Source organism: Chrysoperla carnea, chromosome 1 (genome assembly GCF_905475395.1).
Source record: "Chrysoperla carnea chromosome 1, inChrCarn1.1, whole genome shotgun sequence".
In the NCBI taxonomy this organism is placed as follows: Eukaryota; Metazoa; Arthropoda; class Insecta; order Neuroptera; family Chrysopidae; genus Chrysoperla; species Chrysoperla carnea.
In genome coordinates this window covers 79,283,120-79,304,970 of record NC_058337.1, presented here as the reverse complement: position 1 = coordinate 79,304,970, position 21,851 = coordinate 79,283,120, and the positions used below count along the sequence as shown (strand labels likewise).

The window sequence follows — 21,851 nt, the reverse complement described above, 5'->3', positions numbered from 1 at the left end:
ACGATCCGGCAACACACTGTTGACATTGTTTTATTGTTAACAATTTTTTTCATATTGTTTTTATTGTTAAAAATGCGTAATTTTTGAGTTAAAGGCTTTACTCGACCTATATTTTCATAAAAAATTATCAAAAAGCATTTCTGTTTTTCATGAAAAAGGTCTTTTGAAAGAAAAAGGGGCATGTAAAAATATATTTATTAAAAAAGTTAAAATATATCTATTGTTAATATCATAAAAACAAAATAAAACAAGAACAAGAGGTGTCAAGAGACACCCGGTAGTGAGAACTATGTTCCTATCGTATCTTCGCACATTATAAATGTAGAGCTTCCTTTTTTACTTAGATTTACATTGTTTTTTTTTTGCTGGTTTGAATGACTAACTATGCACATGTTCAATTTTGTAAAATCATTTTGTGCCTTTTCCTTCTGTCTATACTTTTAAAAATATTCAGCGCGACTTGTAGTCGATTTGCTATAGAAAAACACAATTCCAAAATAAAACATATACAACATTGCAGGTTTAGTGTGATTAGTTTCATTTAATTGTTTATTTTTTCTCATTCGATACTTTTTGCATTTCTGTGCGTTGGTAATTTTAGGTTAACATTGTTCTGATCATGGTAATTTAAGATATGGTGAAAATTTTGATATAGAATTTCAGACTGATTACAAGAACTTTTCTATGCAGAGAACTAAATATATTTAAAGTTAAAATATTAATTTAAAAAAAAAATGAATTCCTTTCTAAGTCATTCTAGCTTTTGAGACACTCCGAACACCTATTTTTTAAATTTAAGAAAAAGAAGAAAACAGACAATTTTGTAAAGTTAATCTATCTTTAACAAAAAGAAAAGAAAATTACAATAGCTAAACATTTGGGAATACACACAAACACACATACACATACAAAAACACACTCACACACACACACACATTAGACATTAGGAACGCCTTCAACTCCGCTAACTGGAACATCATTATGCAAGCTCTTCAAGAGAAGAACGTGCCAGGATACCTGTGCGAGATAGTGGCTAGCTATTTTACAGATAGAGTCCTAAAGTACGACACAAAAGACGGTCCAAAAGAGTACGATATCACTGGAGGTGTTCCACAGGGTTCTGTCCTTGGCCCACTGCTTTGGAATATCATGTATGACGGGCTGTTAAGACTAAAGATTCCAAGAAGCGTCAAACTTGTAGCGTATGCGGACGATGTAGCTGTAGTGATTGTCGCTAAACACCTGGACGAGATTCGTCACATGTTTGATATCACTTTCCAGCAAGTTAACCGGTGGATGGACACAGTGAACCTCCAACTGGCCAAACATAAGACCGAGGCAGTGCTTATTACCAGCAGAAAAGTGATAGAGACCATCAAGTTGAAGATCGGTGGACAAGAAATCACATCACAACCTTATATCCGATATTTGGGAGTGATGCTTGATGCCCGACTCAACTTCAAGCAGCAGGTGGAACACGTCAGTGCCAAAGCGTCAGTAGTGAGGGCTAGTCTCGCACGACTGATGCCTAACATCGGCGGCCCAAAGCAGAACAGAAGGCTATTATTGTCATCAGTAGTCACATCGGTGCTTACTTATGCAATATCAATTTGGGCTGATGCACTAGAGACTCAAGAATCATGGAGAAAGGCTGGACCAGTATACCGTCTTAGTGCCTTAAAAGTAGCCAGCGCCTTTCGAACAATATCAGAAGAAGCAGCGTGTGTTATTTCTGGAACTCTGCCTCTCAGAGTCCTAGCTGAGGAAAGACGAAATCTTTACCATCGAAAGAGGTCAACCACAATGAGCGCGGAGGAGCTTAGAATAGAAGAGCGGCAGAAGAGCATAAGTCGATGGCAGCTTCAGGGGGACGCTGCAGTGAAGGGCAGATGGACGCACCGCCTTATATCAAGGATTGACGCTTGGTTGAACCGGAGTCACGGCGAGGTCAACTATTATTTAACGCAAATGTTATCAGGACACGGATGTTTCCGGGAGTACCTTCACCGCTTCAAGCACGATGATTCTCCTGAGTGCCCGTCCTGTCCAAGAGTCGCTGAAGATGCGGAGCACGTCTTCTTTGTGTGTCCTCGTTTCAATCCACTGCGTAATGAGTTAGAGAGGATCCTGAACCAGAGAATCCAACCAGGGACGATAGTAGAAGCAATGCTGTCTTCAATAGCTGCCTGGAACGCCACAAGCACTTTTGCCACAGAAGTCCTTACAGAGCTGCGTTCCATTGAAAGAAGGAGAGCGAAAGACAGGAACTAGAAGGGAGGTAAAATAACACCTTAGCCACAAGAAGGAAGAGCGACAGCTAATTCCTCCCTCTGCGAAGTAATGCCTAACGGCGGTTTCCGTGGAGATCAGAGGCTAGAGAAAAGGGAAGGTTTTAGTCGGTATTAGCATCGGCAAGTCATCAGTCAATGTTCGAGTCCGACATATCCAAGCGAAACATCTAAGCTTGTAGAATGCGTAAACGCATTTCCCCTCTTTATAAAAAAAAAAAAAACACACACACACACACACACACACACACACACACACACACACACACACACACACACACACACACACACACACACACACACTCACATACTAACATTAAATTTTCAAACATCCAACTACCGAGAAATTGCTAATAATCACTTTTAAATGTAGGTATAGATCTGTCGAAATCCGCCAGTAAAATCTACAAAAAAATCCTATGTAAAGCTGCGTTTTTGGTATGGTATTTGGACCTCCTTAGGGAGGTATGAAACTATGTTTTGTAAGCAAAAAAAAAAGTAGTGCTACCGTGCGTAATACGTGTAAAAACTTTGACCTTTTTACATCAGTTGCTATTATCATTTTGAAAGTATATTAAAGAAAGAATTGATATGATGCTTGAAAAATTTACATGGTTTTTAGAAATGTTAAAATTTTGAGTTTAAATGTAAAATATTAAAAAAAAAAAAAAAAAAACAAATTTTTTCAAAACAGTTTATTCAAAAACATCATTGCTTTGTCGTGAGGAGGCAAACTAAGGCGAAACATTGGTGTCCATTGTCTCCTAAAATATGTATCAAAGATATAGTGAGGCTCATAAAAAAAATAAAAGAAAGTTTTCTAGAAAAGACTTTATTCAAAATTATCGAAAACTAGTACAAATGGCGTCAATACTAGTACCTATGTCTAGACAGCGAGTTCGATTTCCGCCGTCAGAACAAAAAATAATTTAATTAAAAGTTGTGATGGGCTGGTGTGTAGTACATATGCATGAAGGAGGTTCACTCAGCCTCTCAAAATAATTGCGAAGCTGATAAATGAATCACAATGGGCTCTATAGACAAAGTGTATTCTTCGTAGACATACAATATAACCTAACTTAATCTAACCTAGTACAAATCTCGCATGCAAAAAAATATTTGTTATACGTGCGTAACAGGTGAAAAATTGAAAAAAGTCCGAAAATTTGATGCACAACTTTCTTTTGCTTGCAAAAACGTATTTTCACACTTCCCTAAGGGGTCCAAATAACATATTTAAAAAGCAGCTTTACATCGCGTTTTGCAAATTTAATGTAGAATTTGACTGGCGTACGTAATGTTATTGCCAGATGGAAAAATATTATCTAATTATATGTGTATATAGAAGAAATATTTTCACATAAGTAGAGGTAAAACTGTAATATCAAAGAAATATGCTCACTTTTCGTATGCGGGTTCATACGAAAAATGATAAATTATTGTCTCAATTTCTAGGAAAATTATATTTATCTTTATAATAAATACATAAAAAATTATTTTTATTAAATTTAAAAAAAGAATATTTAACAATATTTTCATGTTTTATATTCTACTTCATAGCATTTTCGTAACTTTTGGTATTTTTTTAAAATTGGAATTTTATTTTCTTTTGCTGGCCATCTTGTGGTACTAAATTAAACACAACAAAGATTAAACATGTTTCGTATTATCAAACATATTATTTTTTTACATCTAGAAATGAAAAAAGCTTGTAGCGCAGGAGCTGCGCTAGTTCCCTCAGAGATTGAAAAATTCGTCAGTTTTCTTAAAATCGAATATGATCAAATGAGGGTTTGCACACTTTAAAAGTTGTTAACTAAGGATTTATAGACCTTTTGGAACGAAATGCAAAATGTTTTCAATAAAAGTGTCCTTTGTAAAAAACTTCCGCGTTCTTACTTTTGTAACTTATCAGACGAATAATTTATCTACCAATATGAATGATAGAATAACAAATTAATTTCATTGGAAAGCATCCATATAATTTCCATTTCAATAGAATGATTTTAAGTATATTGTGGTTTAAATAAGATTATGCCTCGCTCTGTATGTGATTGATCTATCTCAGTGTTGCAACAATGTTTGTTTGCTTTCAATAAGTAATGTAAATATAGACATACTATACAGTTAATTGTGTTCAGTGGTCTTGAAAGTATCACTTCATAGGGGAGCTGTAATCTTAATGTTGACAATGCATCTTGATTAATGTACAAAATGCATTAATTAGGAAACAGTTTCAAAGTATTAATATTCTTGAAATATGTGAAACAGACAATTTAAGTCCTAGGAAGTAGCTCATGAATTGTAAAAATGACTCCCTGAAATCACACATTGAATTTATCGAAATAACTGCTCATTTTTAAAAGCTTACTAACTTCACCCAATTTGTATCTTTTTAGCATGAGAAAGATATTTAATGGAGAGTGTTCTTAGCTATGTTTCAAGTGAGAGTTTAGGGTTCCGTACAGGAAAAAACAAAAAATTGTCGATGATCTTCAAAATTGGGTTAGCTTGAAAAATATTATTTAATAGAGAGTGTTCTTAGATATATTTCAAGTGCGAGTTTAGGGTTCCGTGCCCAAAAAATTTGTCGGGGATTTTTAAATTTTGTAAATTTTACTTGTTTGAAGAGTTTTATTTAAAAAAGAAAATAATTTCATCGAGTCCGATATGTACCTGTCCGAAATTTCATCGAGTTCGATATGTACCTTTGCGAAAAAGATGAAATCAAATTTTTTCAAATTAAGAAACCAAAGTCAATATTTTGCCTTTCATATTGCAACCTTAAAGATCTTATTGTTCCCCAGATGTAGGCAAGTAATTGAAAATATCTTTATTGAGTTTGAAAGAAGAAGTTCAAATGAAGAAATTCTTAAATTTGAATGCTGAAATTTTTCAATCATTAAAAATGAGAAAATATAATAATTAGTAGGCAACAAATAACAACAACAAATGAAAAATACATAGCTTTTAATACTCGATGTCGGAACAAAAAATGTTAGAGGTTGTTCTTGCATAAAAACAAATAAGAATCACCAATCGTTACAAGTTCACCATATAATATTATACATAAAGAACGCCAGGGTCTCAAATTTACAATATGTTGAATGAGAGAAAAGACTGCCAGTTAGTTCCTATGTGTCCTTGTCTAATCTATATGTCATTGGCTAGATACTGTTTACATTGCACTAAATCTTTATGCATCATATGATTATGACATATGATTATGACAAGGACACATAAGAATTACCTGGCAGTCTTGTCTCTCATATCACTTAGAACGCGTAGTGTGTGTAAATTCCAATTATTATTGAATTATTAAAAATACTTTTTAAAAACTTTTAATGTCATAGTACAATGCTGAATGTGAATGAACCTTTATGAAAGGTATAATATTATGCTTTTGTTATGGATTATTAGCTTACGTATTAAGAATATGATCATCACATCTCACTGCATTCTCTAAGTTAAGTATAAAATATATAATACATTAAAGGTTTATAATATATTTATATCTACGAAGGTCAAACGTATTTATATACCATATTTATACGTTACATAACTGTTTTATGTAATAAATAAATTTACTTTATTGCACTTTTACTATAAATGATATTATGTGTAAATATTTGCTCTAACACAAATACAGTGTGTTTATTTAAAAAGCAAAATTATTTCTTATTTTTTGTGTGTGCATGTATGCGTACAAAAAATAAAAAAATAATTACTTTATGGTAATAATTGTTTACATTGTTTAAATTGAAAGTAATAAAATGTTTATTAAAAATGAAAAGTTGTTAAACGTCAATTAATAAATTACGTATTTTCAAATACTATTAATTAATTATCATCATTCTTATGAATATTAATTATGCGCAATAAAAGTTATACATAATGTATTAAGTAACTGGATAAACTTATTTGAAAGAAACATGGTCTATTAATACAGGTTTCGGAGCTCTATGATTTAGATTGTAAGTTTGTAAATTTTTTTCTATCTTTTGTGGAATGGTGGGATTTCTAAGGAAGCGTAAAATAATTTCAGAAATATAATTTGAAGCACAAATAATTTTAAGAAAGCTTTTTTCTTTCGATTAAGTCTATTAATATTGATACATGTTTAGGTCGCATTTCCCTTGAAAGCTACGTTTTCCGAAAAAATGTTTTGAACTAAAATGGTTAGTTTTTTTCTGAGGATCCATTTTCTAATTTAAAGATTTATTCTATCTCTAACCATTTAGGATCTAAATTGGCTATTAAAGAAACCCGAAGAACTGGGTCCTGTCCGATGTTGGAACATGATGTCCCCCATGAATCTCTGCAACTTTTATACAAGTTATTTTTTCATTGGTTAACTAAAAAACAAGGTGTATAGATTAAATGGTACCTTTCGTATCATAATATTAACCCTAAAATGAAAACCTGTCGGCTCACCCATGTCTAATATCATTCAAAATTTCTACTAAAAATGTTAATTTTACCTTTAAAAGTGATAAATTTGTATTTTAGAAAGTTATTTACAATAATTTTTATGAATATTTTTAAAGTGACTAATTCTTGGCCCGTTTTTTTTTTATTATTTTTATTTTTTGAACACAAAACACCTACAATAACAGAAAAGTTAATAATTTATTAACTTATTAATTTATTATATGTATAGAATAAAAAGTGTATTTTTAGATTTTGTATCTAGTATAAGGAAATAATATTATTCGTCACTGATAGATATACTGAATTTCAAAAACATTGATCTCTTGGAATGAATATTTTGTCCATACACAGCTGTTCAGAAATTTTGTTTAGCTGTTCAGTTATTTTTTTTAGCTGTCAGTTACGTAAGCTTAAAATCCTCATGTCTTTGCTAAAGTCGGTCTAAAAGAAGGATTATTCATGCAGTTGGAGACATCTTTCAGTACTTAAGTTTTAAAAATAGAATGGGATAATCCAAATTAAATTTCAATTTTGCCGCAATTTCCTAGATAATCTAGATTAATTTTTGTATTATGTAAATACGTATTTCGACTACCATGTAAACATCACAGTATGAATTAGTTAATCGTTATTACTGGTCTTCAGGTGTAATCAAATTAGCAATGAGTAACATACACTATAAGAGTAACTACGATAGTCGAAATAGTATTTATAAAATAAAAAAAAATGATCTCGGAAATTGGGGCTAAATGGAAATTTTTTCGGGATGTCTTAATGTTCTCCTTCATTATCTTTGATAATATTTATACTACGAAACAAACAAGCAAACTCACTTTCAAATTTATAATATATAAGGATTATGAGGGCGTAATGCGATCTATTAACACTGGATCTTAAATATAGGCAATTTGGCTTACACAAATGTGTAAAATCTATACATATAAAATGCTTTGTTCCGAATGACTGACTGCCGGATCATTACAGAGCCTAAACCGCTGATCGTAGAGATCTGAAATTTGGAGATTGTGTTCTTATTATGACATAGGCATCCGATAAGAATTTTCCAAAATTCTACCCCTAAGAGGTAAAAAAGGCCATACGACCATACACCGTCTGTTGTACTAAAGATATCTTTTAAAATTCAACCCGTAAGGTGTTCAAAATAAAGTTTAAAGTGATATGTGCTGATGATTTGAGACAGAATTTTTATTTCATTTTTTTCAAGGAGCACAGAGAACTCCATTACCTAATGCAGCCTTATTTTCCAACGAAATGTAAGTAACGTGAATCTTTAGGGGCGGAAAAAGCAAAAACAAGCGGGTTCAATTGTAGCATTTGGATCTTTAAAGTTGACATTGTGTATATTGCGTTATATAGAGGGAAAAAGTGAGGTAAAGGTTGGATCTCTAAAAAAATCAATGATTCATTAAATTAATCATTATTACAAGCGAATGAGAGAAAAGTATACTGTACCACTTTTTTATGTCTTTATTTAAAGGAGCAGAGCGAACTCAATAGTCGAATGCCTCGTTATTTTCCAAGGGGATGTGAGTAAAATTGATGTTTAGAGGGTGGGCTAAGCGAGTTGAAGGATAGCACGTATTTCTTTAAAATTCGTTTTTTAAATGAATCAATGATTCATTAAATAAATCATTTATGGAATACATTGAAATAAATCATTATCACAAGAGAAGCCGTGGGCAAAAGCTAGTATAGAATATAAATATAATTATTCAAATATATTAAAATATGCCAAGCCCTCGCAAGAAAGATTTTTGACATAAAATTCTAGATAACAATTATAATAATAATACGGGCAATATAAAATGTACACTTTTACTTATTTCTGTAAAACTTAGATATATGGATTCATATTCTATCGTATTTACTCTAGAAAACCGTAAAATGCGCAAACAAAAGAGTTCCTCAAAGTTATTAAATGCAGTTATTCTTCTTTTATTATTAATAATTTTATTACTTACAACGTTAATAATATTAGAGTTATTTTGTTTGTATTGATATAGATAGGTAGGGTATACAAACTAGCTAACTATAATTATTTCATATACACGTTTTATAAACTATAATCATATTAACTATAATCACATATACGGTGTAAAATTTATCATTTGTCTTCATCTAAACTTATATTTACCTACACAGAAGTTGTATTATAAAATTAAATTACCGGGTATTCATTAATAACTTGCCAATAGTAGTAATATATACATATTATTTAAATTAATAGAATAAAATTATACTTGGTTACAACAAATTAGATAAAAAGTGAATATTATAATCAAACAAACCTTTTAAAAATTCTATTCATAAGTTGCAGTATTGCTTAATTTTTTTTGTTCATTATTTTATCTCAAACTAAGAGATATGTGTTGTAAAGCTCGACATCAAGTTTACTTTGCTCAAAAATCACAAGCTGATTCACGTTTCGCCGTCGCTTTGTCTGATAGAAATTATCAGAGAAGGAAATAAAAATAATAATTTTCATCCCTTTTTACTGATATTTTTAAATATTCGTATCGGATCTTCGGTATAAAAAAAAGTGGCACAACACTCATGGTATAAATACCCAATCCCGAAAACACCCATCAAAATTTCAAGTCTAGCCAATGAATACTTTTTGTGTATAAGATAATAAAATAAGTAATAAAAAAAAAAAAACCCGACTGCGTTAAAAAATTTTTGAAAAGAAAAAACAAGTCCAGTAGTTTACCGAGCGACTTTAACAGTCGTGGCTTTAAAATCTAGAACGACACAAATCTTCCCAATATTGGGCCTCAACTGTTTAAGCCGCCTTTTAACCAACTGGACGTTTTTTCTTTTCAGAATTTATTTAACGGAGTATTTATTTTATTTTAGACTATTTAGTGTCCCAGCACTAAAATCACACTCTTATTATACTATATTAAAACTTTAAACCCAATTTATTAATTCGAATTAATTATCGACAAGGAAAAATTAACTCACACAAAGTTAGAAGAAAGTCGTAATTCATACAATTTTTACCAGATTGTTAGAGTTTAGAGACTCATCAAGTTTTCATCAACTAGTTCAAATGTACTACTTTATCTACAAATAAAAAAACAAGTACCTACAACTAACTAACTATTCAAAGACGTAATTATTTAAAAACCAGATTAAAAACGGCAGTCTTCAAATAAAATATGACACAAGTTTAAAACAAAAATAATAATTATAATTAAATATTATTGGTCATCAACGTTTTCATGGAGTTCAATCATGTTACTAAAAATTATTTTTATTTTTATGGTTTATTAAAATCACCACCCAAAAATATAAATATGTACACATACTTATTATGCAAATATATTTACAGTTATAATTTAAATTAAAAGGTTGTAACATCTTTTTTTTTGATACATACGGCCTTGATCTTAGATTTTTTATGATGGTGTAAAAATATTTCTATAATTTATCCACGAGTTTAATAAAACTTTCACGCCCCTTGTTTTTAAAGCCTTCTTTTTCGATTTTTATAATACTGAAATAGGCTAAAAAAATTCATAATATTAGCAGCTAAATTGGCAGTACATAGTCGGTGTGGTACTGAGGTCGTGTGAGTCCGACCCTTGTAGTCCACACGACTAACATACCAGATGGGGGAAAAACATTAAAAAAACGTCTTGTTGGCTTTCATAGATTATTCTTCGAACATATACTGCAGCTTATGCTGGAACGATCATTATCTCCATAGATAAATGATGCGTTTATCCACTTCTCAGATTCTGTTTATTCAGTTTTTTTATTATCATTAAGAACGACTCAACTAATTCTGTTGAAAACTCGCTTTCAGTTTTTAAATACGCGATTACGGTCGAATAAGTCGAGTCACGTGTTGAGGTCATAATTGGTTCGTGAGATAATCGAAGCGAAAGAATTCCAACGAACATAAGATCTGTGTGTGTATAATAACATACACACTCAGACATCACATTGCAAAGGTTTGATGCGGATATTAAACCGCGGAAATATGTAAAATTGGAGATTTTCAAAATCGGCCAAATTACATTAACTTCCTCTGGGAAGTTAATAATGCATAATATTGAGCCAGACCTTACTTAACTACAAGAACTAATATGTAGCAGCATAACAGCTAATACAAATCCTATGTCGTATTTCTTGCCCCTGTAACCGTGGAAATTCGCTTGCTCTGGATGTAAATATTTTTTATTTCGATTTTTTTTTAAAGTGATGTGATTCGAAAGCCAAATAATGATGATTATATTCGTAATGCACTAAAAATTACAATTTCAAAAAGCTTTGATTGAAAAATAAATAATTGTTGTGGATTTTAAAATGATATTATTTTATCTAATAATGTATTAAAAACAATTTATATGAGCGTAGAGTGAAAACCCTGCATCTCCGCAATATTTTTCGTGCCATTTTTATTTAGAAAACCTCGCATTTCTATCTAAAAAGCTAATAAAACATATCAATTACCTTTAAAATAATGTAAATTAGCAAGAAACCTATTAAAATTTATTGTTTTTGCATATCACAAAATCGAAAGAATTTAAAACGAATTACAGACTTTCTTTAAAATTATAAGGAAATCTTGGCTAAGAATTTACTTCGCTTACAGCTATTTGTTATTAAAATCTTAAAAAACAATTTTTTTAAATCAATATCCAAGCCAAATTGGATAATTTTTTATCCCAGGCGTGAATCTAATAAAAAACAAGTGAAAGCAAACAATTGACAGAATTAATTGTGGAAATACTCCGTCAAAAAAGTGTTGAATACCACTATTTCTATTACTTTTTATAAAATTTGAAGAGTTTAAAAATGTGACACAATAAGGCGTTTGGCCTGTGGCCGCCATTTGTTTTGGTTTTCAAGACCAAAAGTTGCAGCTACCTACAAATTTTCAAATCCCTTTCTTTTATAGTTTTTGAACTAAGACTAACTTTAAGAACTACTTATCTACTATAGTGATAAGTGGCAGTTTCTATATTCGAATCTTAAGTCAAAGCATTAAAAATTTTAGGATATTTTTTATCACAAAATTAAAACAGATTGTTATTTGATCATCACGTAAAAATAAATTAAAAGGAGGTAGGACCTAGTAGGTATATAGTAGTATTTTTTACAGTCACCAGTGATTGTAAACTTTTTAAATATATTATAAACAGGTTTTAATATACAATTATCATTTATATTATATTATTATTAATTTAAATATTCATAAAAATTCGAAATATTTGTGTTACTGAATTTTTTATTATATTTTTGTAAATAATAATAATAACATCAATAATAACCAGTTAACGTTATGTTTATATTTAGGTGTTTGAGGATAGTAGGTACTCTAGAAAAATTACAAAAATGTTGAAAATTGAGTAAATAGTACTAATGAGGTAACACAGAAATAATAGAATGCTTCCTTGGTAGTCAGTTAAGCCTTTTTGTTTTAATGAAATTAAGCTGTTAAGGTTTTGATTCCATAAATGAAAAAATGAATTTATTAAACATTTTTAAAATCATAAAACTATTTACAATATCTATAATTTAAAAATGAATCGCTGAATGTGTTGCTAAGCGTAAATCTCCAGAGCAGCTGAACCGATTTCGCTAATTCTTTTTTTACAATATTCCTTGAAGTATGAGGTTGGTTCTTACGGAGAGAAAAATTTTAAAAATTGCCTGAAAAAGTCTAAAAACAACACTTTTTCATATCCCCATACAAAAGATTCGTAATAATAATTAAAAGTCAATTTGAACTTTAATACTATACCATAAAGTTTAAGTTTTAGTAGAGGGGTTCCGGGAAAGCAAAACAATTGAGTGACGTTAGTATCGTATCAATATTAATGTCAATATTTATCAATGTTTATCCTATTGTAACATTACTCAAAAACTAATTGTCTATGGTAAAATGTAAATTGTCTGTGGTAAAATGTCACTTGAAATGTAAACGTCTCTCTGCTGATCCGGTGTCCCGAATAGCAGAATAAATATTAAAAAAAAAGAATCGACTGTTAGGCGGTACGAAGTTTGCCAGGTCAGCTAGTAAAATAATAATAATTTTATCTAATTAAAGATTACTCTTTTGTTTTTTGTAATATTACATATAGCATTGTAATATTACAAGGTATGTAATATAACATATAATATTCCTTGCGCTTCCACCATTTTGAATTTAAACTGAAAATGGTTGAATACAAGTTCAAAAGTGGTATATCCAACACAATTTAATCTTAAAAAATAAAATCTGTTCTTTAGTTCTGGAACTAGTTTCTGAGCTTTGAAAATATTTTAAGTTGATTTACGCTTCATATACCAATATAGAAGTAATAATAAATTGAGTGATGGCGCGAGGCGATTCGCATTTTAACATTTCACTTTTAAGGTTGACGATTTTTGCAGCGTATCGGTTATTAAGTTTATTGAAACAAAAAATAATATATCCCGTCAGCACTTGCGTTATGAAATTTTGCTTACGCTTTATTTAAAACATAAGTAAGTTGTCATTTTTAAAGTGTTAGAATATAAGCGGTACTCAGTAAATTAAACAAATGGTTGAGCAAATTTCTAATTACGCAACTAAAGATTACCGAACGGTTAACGCGATTTAATATCCCACCAACAGGATATATAAAATTAGAAGCTAAAATTGCGGGAACATAAATTCCATAAAAGTCTACTGTATTCTATCACCTTCTCAAATAAATAAACGGCTTTTAAATTAGTATACACCAAGTGTTCAAGTGTTGAATAACCAAGAAACTTTTTTAGAAGGAGGAAATCTAATCATTTTAGACTGTAATCGCAGGCCGTAGCAAGGATATAATCTAGTTGGCTAGCCCCCATCATCTATGTTTTGATATGTACTTCTAAATAAATAATATATACTTCTGAATAAATCTAAAATTACAGCCAAAAGCTATTTTTTTGTATAGACTCATGGTTAATATTTCAAATAAATGATCAAAACGAATATATATGTCATAAAAATTGAAACTTGGTCAGTGAATCCATATTTTAAAATACCTGAAAGAGATTTAAATGAGGCAAATTTTAGAGCATCGCTTTTAACATCAAATTCTTCTTTAATACTCAAATGATTAAAATTTCTGCAAGTTCATTATTGATTTTGTGGCAAAAAATACAGGCCTGAATATTTTGCTTCGAATACTAAAGTTAACTGAAAAATCGTAGTCAATGCTATTCAAAATTATGTTTAACACAAATTCACTTTCTGGAACCAAGAATAGAACCGAGGCGAAGGTTCTTTAAGAAATCGATAATGTAAGAACAATGAATAAATTTACATTAAAAAGTAAAATTTCCCCTTACAGCTGAACACCTACATAGGCTACAAATATATTTAAAAAAAAAAACCAAAATCAATTTCAAAAAAAAAAAAAAAAAAAAAAAGTAGTTAACGCCTTTGTACATTTTTTTGTATGTTAAAGAGAAATGCATGTGTTTATTAAATATACAAATTACAAATAAGTACATTTATACATATTATTTATAGATCTTTGCCATAGATCTATAGATCTTCTAGTGCATACACACATATATACAAAACTAGATTATCATACAAATATTTAAGTTAATCGTTTATTTGTATAAAATGTTTATATCCACATCAATAATATATACAAACAACTCCATGGTACTCTTGAATGGTTACAAAGATTGCGACAACCTTTGCGATGATGAGGAGGACAAGGCATGGCATGAGGCGAGGAGGGGACCTTAAGTTGTTTTGTGAGATACATGTAATGACGTTCTCTGTATATATGAGGAATTTAACCAATATAATCTAATAAATTGTATATTTTAATTCAAGTTTATTATCTCCTGGTGGTAAGCAGTTTAAAAACAACATACACCTTGTTCGAACTGTCATTTAAAATCAAACATTGACACCTAAAGGAAGTTCATTTTAGTTTTTTTTTTTTGTTTTATTTGTAATTCTTTTTTGTAATTATTGTGCAAAATGTGGAACATATATTTAATAGCAACGATATGTTTTATCGGTGTTTTAAGTGTTTCGGCAACGGAAACGACTAACGGTGATGGATTCCAAAATTGTATTGAAAAGGATTCAATTTCGTGTATACAACTCCAGGTTTGAATCCACTTTTAATTAATTATTATTATTTTTTGTTATTAATTATTGCCTTGGTTTAGATATTTAGAAAAGCTCGTGAATTCTTTGCTCAAGACAAAATTAATGTATTTGGTGGAATCTCTTTAACTAAAGATGAAAACACTAATGGGGAACGTGGTGCAAAATCTTCGGATAATGTTTTAATCGATCAACATATTGAGAAAGCTTCAGATGTGGAAGATCGTGAAGTCGCTTTAGAAAGTTATTTATGGAGTAAAGCAACAAATTTCTTAACTGAACGTTCAATTACATGGAATCCAAGTCAAACTGCACGTAGTCTAGTTGATTCAATTCCTGAAGGTGTGAAAGAAGATTTTACCAACTTGGTTTCTGAAGGTTAGTACAATTTCAGTAATATTTTAACAAAAAATTTGTTCATACAATTCTTTAAAAAAATTTGTTTTATAATCAATATAAAAATATCAAACCAAAAAAGCTTTTGGCCGCTTAGATTACCAAAGCCTTTCGTATTTTACATTATTGACTACCATTTTTAAGCTTATTCTTATATATTCTAATAATATAATAACAAAGATTTTTTATAGTTAATGTTAGTATTAATTCTATTGTGTTGTCAGTCGTTTTAACTTTCACTTTTGATACATCATAATAGTCTTCCCCAAAAAAATTAATAATTCGCAGTATAGGGAAGTTCTTGTAATAGGATCGAAAATCCAAACAGAAATATTCAACATATCTTTACCTTTCATAGTTAGGACAATGTATTAACACCACCTTTACTATGATGACTGTGTGTATGCATGTGTGTGGGTACTCGTGAATAAAAGGTGATGTCAAATATACGCCACTCGTTGCGTAATAACATCCAAAGTGCTGAAACGATTGCCAAAAGAGAAAAATAACACTGGAAATTTTTGTGTTAATATTTAGAAATTGGAAGTTTTGATAATAAGTAAAATAACTTTAGTAGAAAATAACTTGAATAATAATGTATCATCTGATTTTTGCTGTTAGACTAATTTTTATAGAAATACTTACTATAATTGATTTTATGAACTTTCATAATATTTTTCCGTTTCGACTTTTAGGCAGGGAATGCTAGTTTCATTTTTCGGGGAGTGCTTGAACCAAGACTTGATTATTTTGATAAGTGCATAGACAACACGAGCAAAGTTTTCCAAAAAATTGTTTTTCATTAAAATAATCTTTTTGCGAATGTCAGTGTTTAATTATAATTTTATAAAATATCTAAAAAGTGTTTAGTATTTTATAAACATTAACAATGACAGCATCTTATTATCTCAAATCAATAGTTTCACTAATAAAATATTGATATTGTTATTGGCATTAATTCACATTTAATACAAAAATAGTCTATGAATTATTGAAAGTCTGTGATCTTGGGATTATATATACAGTTTAAACTGCTAAAAAATACTATTATTAAAAAAAACTGTCTTGCCTTTTTGTATACCAATACAAGATATAATATCAGGAACTAGCGGATCAAGAACAAGTAAGACATTAAAATCCTAAATATCTATCTAAATACCACACAATATAAGAAAAGATAAAATAGTTGAATTACGATTAAGAATCATTATTTTATTAATGCTTGTATAAAGTTTTCATAAAATTTAAAGTTTATAATCGTAGTTATACAGAATGAATAATATATAGAAAAAAAATTGCATACAGAAAAGTTCTTCTATCTAATCAAATAATAAACAAGGAATATTCCGCTACTTTTCGCAATTTACACCAATCTAGCCCAATTAATCGATTCGCATAGATTTAAAATATTCATACATAAACGAATAGTGAAAAAGACGCTATAGTAAGCCCTACAAAAATAGAAGTGATACTCATTAAAAGCGGCAGCAATAAACGAAAGTTTATCTTGCTTAGACTTTGAATATATGGAAACTGTCTTGACTTTTTTTATATTCCAATTCAATTAATAATATAATGAACTAGTGGATAAAGTACAAGTAAGACTTTAAAGTCGTAAATATCTATGTAAACACGACACTCACAGAAAAAAAGATCAATTGATACACTTGAAGTAAATTTAGTTTGCTACAACTTGCTAATTATCCCACTCTTCAATATTTTTCAAAATATTTAAAGCTTTGTGTTTCATCTTTACGTGTGGTTTTGGTCAGTACTTTAGCTGACTTTGTATTATCCTGACGCTATTTAAATTGGTGCCATGCAGACAAAAATACCACTTTTCAATCACGTATTCAGTCGGATATGCTTACTTATATACGTAAGAATCTAAACACATATACAGAAAAATAATTAGTAAGCACTGGTAACATATAGTTATGAGCATAAAGCGCAAAGAAGTGTCGATTTCGATTTAGGAGGAAAATTAATATAAATCTAACATAAGTACTAGTCGTTTGATACGAATAATATTTTTATCATTGTTTCTAATGTCTGAATGATGAAAGCTTTGGTCACAGCCCTCACAGCCGATAAAAATTTAAGTAAATAATGTTATTTGACAAAAGAAAAACATTACGAAAAACATTTTCATAGAAAAATAAAATTTATGGAAAAACACAATTTAATTTCTTCATTAGATCTTGATTATATTCCCTATTTGCAAAAGAAATAACATAAATAATATCTCTGAATAACACTTTATAATGCCCGATCATCTAGAAATTAAATAAACAAAAACTTTTTCACTTAAAAATACGGTTTTCAACATTTGAAAAAGTAACAAAGTTTATTTAAAAAGAAAAAAGTTTTACTTGTTAATTATATTAAAAGAAACTTAGATAAAACTTCTGTTATTTTTCTGTTTGAATAATACTAAATTGTTTGGTTTGTCTGTTCACAACCTAGTGTGATAAGTGAATATGGACGCAGCTCAGGGAAATATGCTTCATACCTTTGGTTTGACTCTTATCTAACTAATTAGCTGTTCAAACGCACAAAAAATGGTTACGTCCAGCCAATAGAGCAGAAAGATAGCGCTTGAGTAGCGTAAAATTTTTGTCTTTTAATATCAAATTTCATTAAATCTCAAAACATTGGGCATTTTTGTTCATCTAATACTGACAAGGTAACGCATGAATGAGGAAAAAGATTCCAGTAGAACATCGTTGATATAAGACGTGTAACACTTAAACGAATTTTAGCACCGACTGAATTGAAATTAAATTCTTTTTTTAACACGCCTTAAGTAGCTTCATACGTATATTAGTATGCAATAATTTAATAAGATTATTTGATTATCCTGATCACGATTTTCAGGAATAACGATTTCCATATCTGAAAATATATAGATACATTTATTTGCGCACCCACCATATTTATACTGAATTTTTGATGAAGGTATAAATAAAAGCACTCGAAAAAACTAAAAATTGACGATAATCTTCCAAATCGGCTCAGTTTGGAAACAGCTTTAAGGAAAAAGCAAATTTAATAGAGAGTGTTCTTAAATATGAATTTTACTTGTTGCCAGTTTGCTCACCATGACAAGTCGCGTTAAGGAATTTCGTTCCAAAAATATATTTTTAAAAACTGTAGATTGGTTGAGAAAATCTGAAAAATACATAGTTCGAAAATAGACAAAATTATATGAAGATAAAAAAATTTCCACATTGTTTCATTTGAAAAATAAAATTGTATGTTTTAAATGGAGCGTGTACCAAATGCTCATAATGCGAATGCTGACGGGTTAAATTTTAATTATTCATAGAACAATTAAGTGCTAAATTTAAAAATAACACAGTTATTCCAAAGTTTTCACTTCTGTCGGAAAAGCTAGTGAGGTGAAACGAATTGATAAGCTGATATCGTGTAAATAGCCTTTGCGTAAAATTTAATTTTAACATTAGTACGTGTAGATATATGTTAACCATACACATACAAAACTTCCTGTTTGTGGTATTTTAATTGAACAAATTTTATTATTTAAGTAGGTACCCAACTATAGATATTAAATTATATGATAGGAGCATATGATACCTTTAAAAGTACTTATTAAAGTAATTAAATTAATGTCAATGTTGAGTTTCAATTAACCTACTGAAATATAATTTATATTTCTTGTTTTATTTGAAAATTCACAACATTTGTAGTTTCGTACAACAATTTACTTAATTCTTTATTGGTTGATGTTTTATATTGAAAATTACTGTTTGTTTTTATCGAATTTGTAATACTTTTGGTATACACATTCTTTTTCAAATGTATTATTTTTTACAAGGAAAAGTATGACTTGTTTAGTTACAACAAAAGTTCAAATCGGCATTAGTGTAATTAATCTCAAGTATCTTCCCAAAAAAATTAATTTGTATTTAATAGTGTGTTAGAAATAAGATTCTTAAAATTATTCATAATGTTTTATTTTACCCAGCCTTACCTTAATTTGAACACTACCCTGAAGTCATCGAAATGATTCCAAGTGGCCAGAGAGCTTGAAATAATTTCAGTGTTTCTATATATTACAAGAAATTTGTCGGGTTTGGTTACCTGCTGTAAAGTAAAAGTGCATAAACTAAAGAACTTCTGTCATTAGTAATGCCTTTTATTTCTTAATGTTTTCCCATTTGGTTTTCGATTTTTATAATATTCACTCTTACAGAAATTCCTAAAATTTTATTTCTCAAAAGATAATATATTTTTCAGAAAAGCTCGTTTTGTTCGAAAATGCCTGTCACACTTTCCGCTAAAAGGCCAGGTTTGATTCGATAATTTTCAGGCAACCGTTAGCTTAGATTGTGCTGGAATTTTCCCTATGACGTAAGATTAAAATAAAAATGTAATTTATTAGACCATTAGCTTGAGAAGCAACAGTCAATAAGTTATATCTCTGCCAATATAATTATTATGTTTCGTCATATCAAGTGCAAAGTGTAAAATGTTCTTAAAAATAGAATTGAATACCAAAAATTTAAAATATATTACTTTTATTAAACACTTAAAATTATGTTATTCATTCATAACGACGAATTCTTAATGAATCATTTTTTACTTTTCTTTTTATTAAACATTTCTAGGGATTCATTTTTATTATATTGCTGAAGAAAACTTGAATTTTGGTTTCTCAGCTTTAACTTAAAAATTTTGAAGTTTAAACCATATTGTGGTGGCTTGTTCAATTAACTATTTCTGCTGATTTTAAAGTCATCACATTATACAGAATGTATCATAAGTCACTATTAGCTCTAAATTGTCAGGTCATAATAAGTCGAAAAATTCATAAAATATTGTTGATTTTTTTGATGAAATATTATTTATAATTTTTTAACATCTGTTATGATATTATAGAAAAACACATTTTTTAAAAGATTAAAAAAATTCTTGAAAATCGATTTTACTACACTTTATCATCCTATCATTTTTTTTAATATTGACAGAGAAATTTACGTTTTATGTTCTAAAATATTAATTTGTCGATTTCAAGTTTTGTATTGTTAAACTGAGAAAAAATATTATGAAAAAATAATATAAAATTTTTGTTCTGCAATTTTCCTATTATCGTTATTTCATTATTTCTTTTTTCCGTATATTACTGTAGAAATTTAGAAATTTAGAAATTTAGAAACTATATTAGTGAAGCCATCCATCTTTAGTCTGATTTTAAAAATAAACAAAAATTCATAATTAAAAAATATTTGATCAGCATTATGATAAATTTTTCTTAACTAAATCATTATCTTACATATTTAAAGATGATATTATTCATTTCAGGACGTGGAAAGAAAAAACAATTAAAACAATTATTACCCTTCTTAATTGGTTTTAAATTGAAAATGGTTGGTTTATTAATCTTGGCATACTTCGTAATCGCATTAATCGCCAAGAAAGCTATCTTAGCGTCATTGGTATCACTCGCAATCTCTGGTTTCATAGCATTGAAAAAACTTTTGGCCCACAAACATGAACCCCATCATGAATCATGGAGTCATGGAGGATGGGGTCATTCAGCGCCAGCTCCAGTTTCAGCAGGATGGAGTCACGAAGAATATGGTGGTTATGGAAGTCATAGCCAACCGGTAGCTCAACAAATTGCCTACAATGGACAAAAGCACAAATAAACAAGTTCAAACACCGCACAATATGTGGATTATTTTAAGAACTAGGAATTATTAATTTATTTTTAAGCTAAGACAAAACAAAAAACTTAAAAGTTCGATTTATTATGTTCAATTCTCAGGGAAAAAATTTACAAATTTTGGCCAATGGGAAATGGATAAAATGGATGAGTGGAAAACGCTATAACACTTTTTGGATAAAAAAATAATTTATAAATTTTTGTTTTATATTTATTTATTTTTAATCATTGAATAATTTGTTCTCTGTAATTGTAAATATAAATTACTAGTCTATTTAGAAAAAAAAAATATTTTAAATTATTTTTATTGCCATCAATCCATTTGAAAGTGATGATACTAAATCTGTATAAATTTAAAAGAAGAACTTTTAAGTGGGATGATGGTGTCACATTATGTTATCGACACAATTTTTCCATAAACAAAGAGTACCTTTTTTTTTATTTATTTTTAAATATGTAATATTTTTTATCGTAATTTCTTTGAAACATTGTTTATTGTAATTTCTTTGAAATAAAAATAAATTTATGTATTATTTTTAAATAAATTAACAAAACATAATTTTCAACGAAAATTAACACAAGTAATACATTTTGGTTTCATATTATTTAAAAATAATCTTATAATTAAGTTATAAATAAATTGCCACCTATTTTGATCAAATTAAGTACCGTTAAGGAAAAAGATGAACTAAAATGAAAATATAAGTTTTTCCATTTAATCATCTACATATGTCCGTCCATGAATACAATATTAAGGCACTTCGATTTTACTCTGTTTTTAATCCCCGAACTAATCCCTGTGTCTTTGTCTGTCTGTGGCATTGTAGCGCCTAAAAGTATAAACCGATTTTAATTTTTTTGAATTCATTTGAAAGGTAATTTTACGGAGAGAAACAACTGTGAAAAATTTCAAAAGTACATTAGT

General features: G+C 29.2%; 1 protein-coding gene across 1 annotated transcript; it reads left to right on the top strand.

The window, feature by feature from the left end:
• Positions 1-14,709: 14,709 nt before the first annotated feature.
• LOC123291279 lies at positions 14,710-20,909 on the top strand. Its single transcript, XM_044871614.1, has 3 exons — positions 14,710-14,841; positions 14,904-15,219; positions 20,563-20,909. The coding sequence occupies exons 1-3, from the start codon at positions 14,710-14,712 to the stop codon at positions 20,907-20,909; spliced, it is 795 nt and encodes a 264-aa protein (XP_044727549.1).
• The last annotated feature ends 942 nt before the right edge of the window (positions 20,910-21,851 follow it).

Bases quoted from the DNA above. Each gene is read 5' to 3' on its own strand.
- LOC123291279 (XM_044871614.1), top strand. From the start codon at position 14,710: ATGTGGAACATATATTTAATAGCAACGATATGTTTTATCGGTGTTTTA. The intron at 14,842-14,903 runs GTTTGAATCCAC...GCCTTGGTTTAG, and splicing joins TTTCGTGTATACAACTCCAG to ATATTTAGAAAAGCTCGTGA. The intron at 15,220-20,562 runs GTTAGTACAATT...TATTCATTTCAG, and splicing joins TACCAACTTGGTTTCTGAAG to GACGTGGAAAGAAAAAACAA.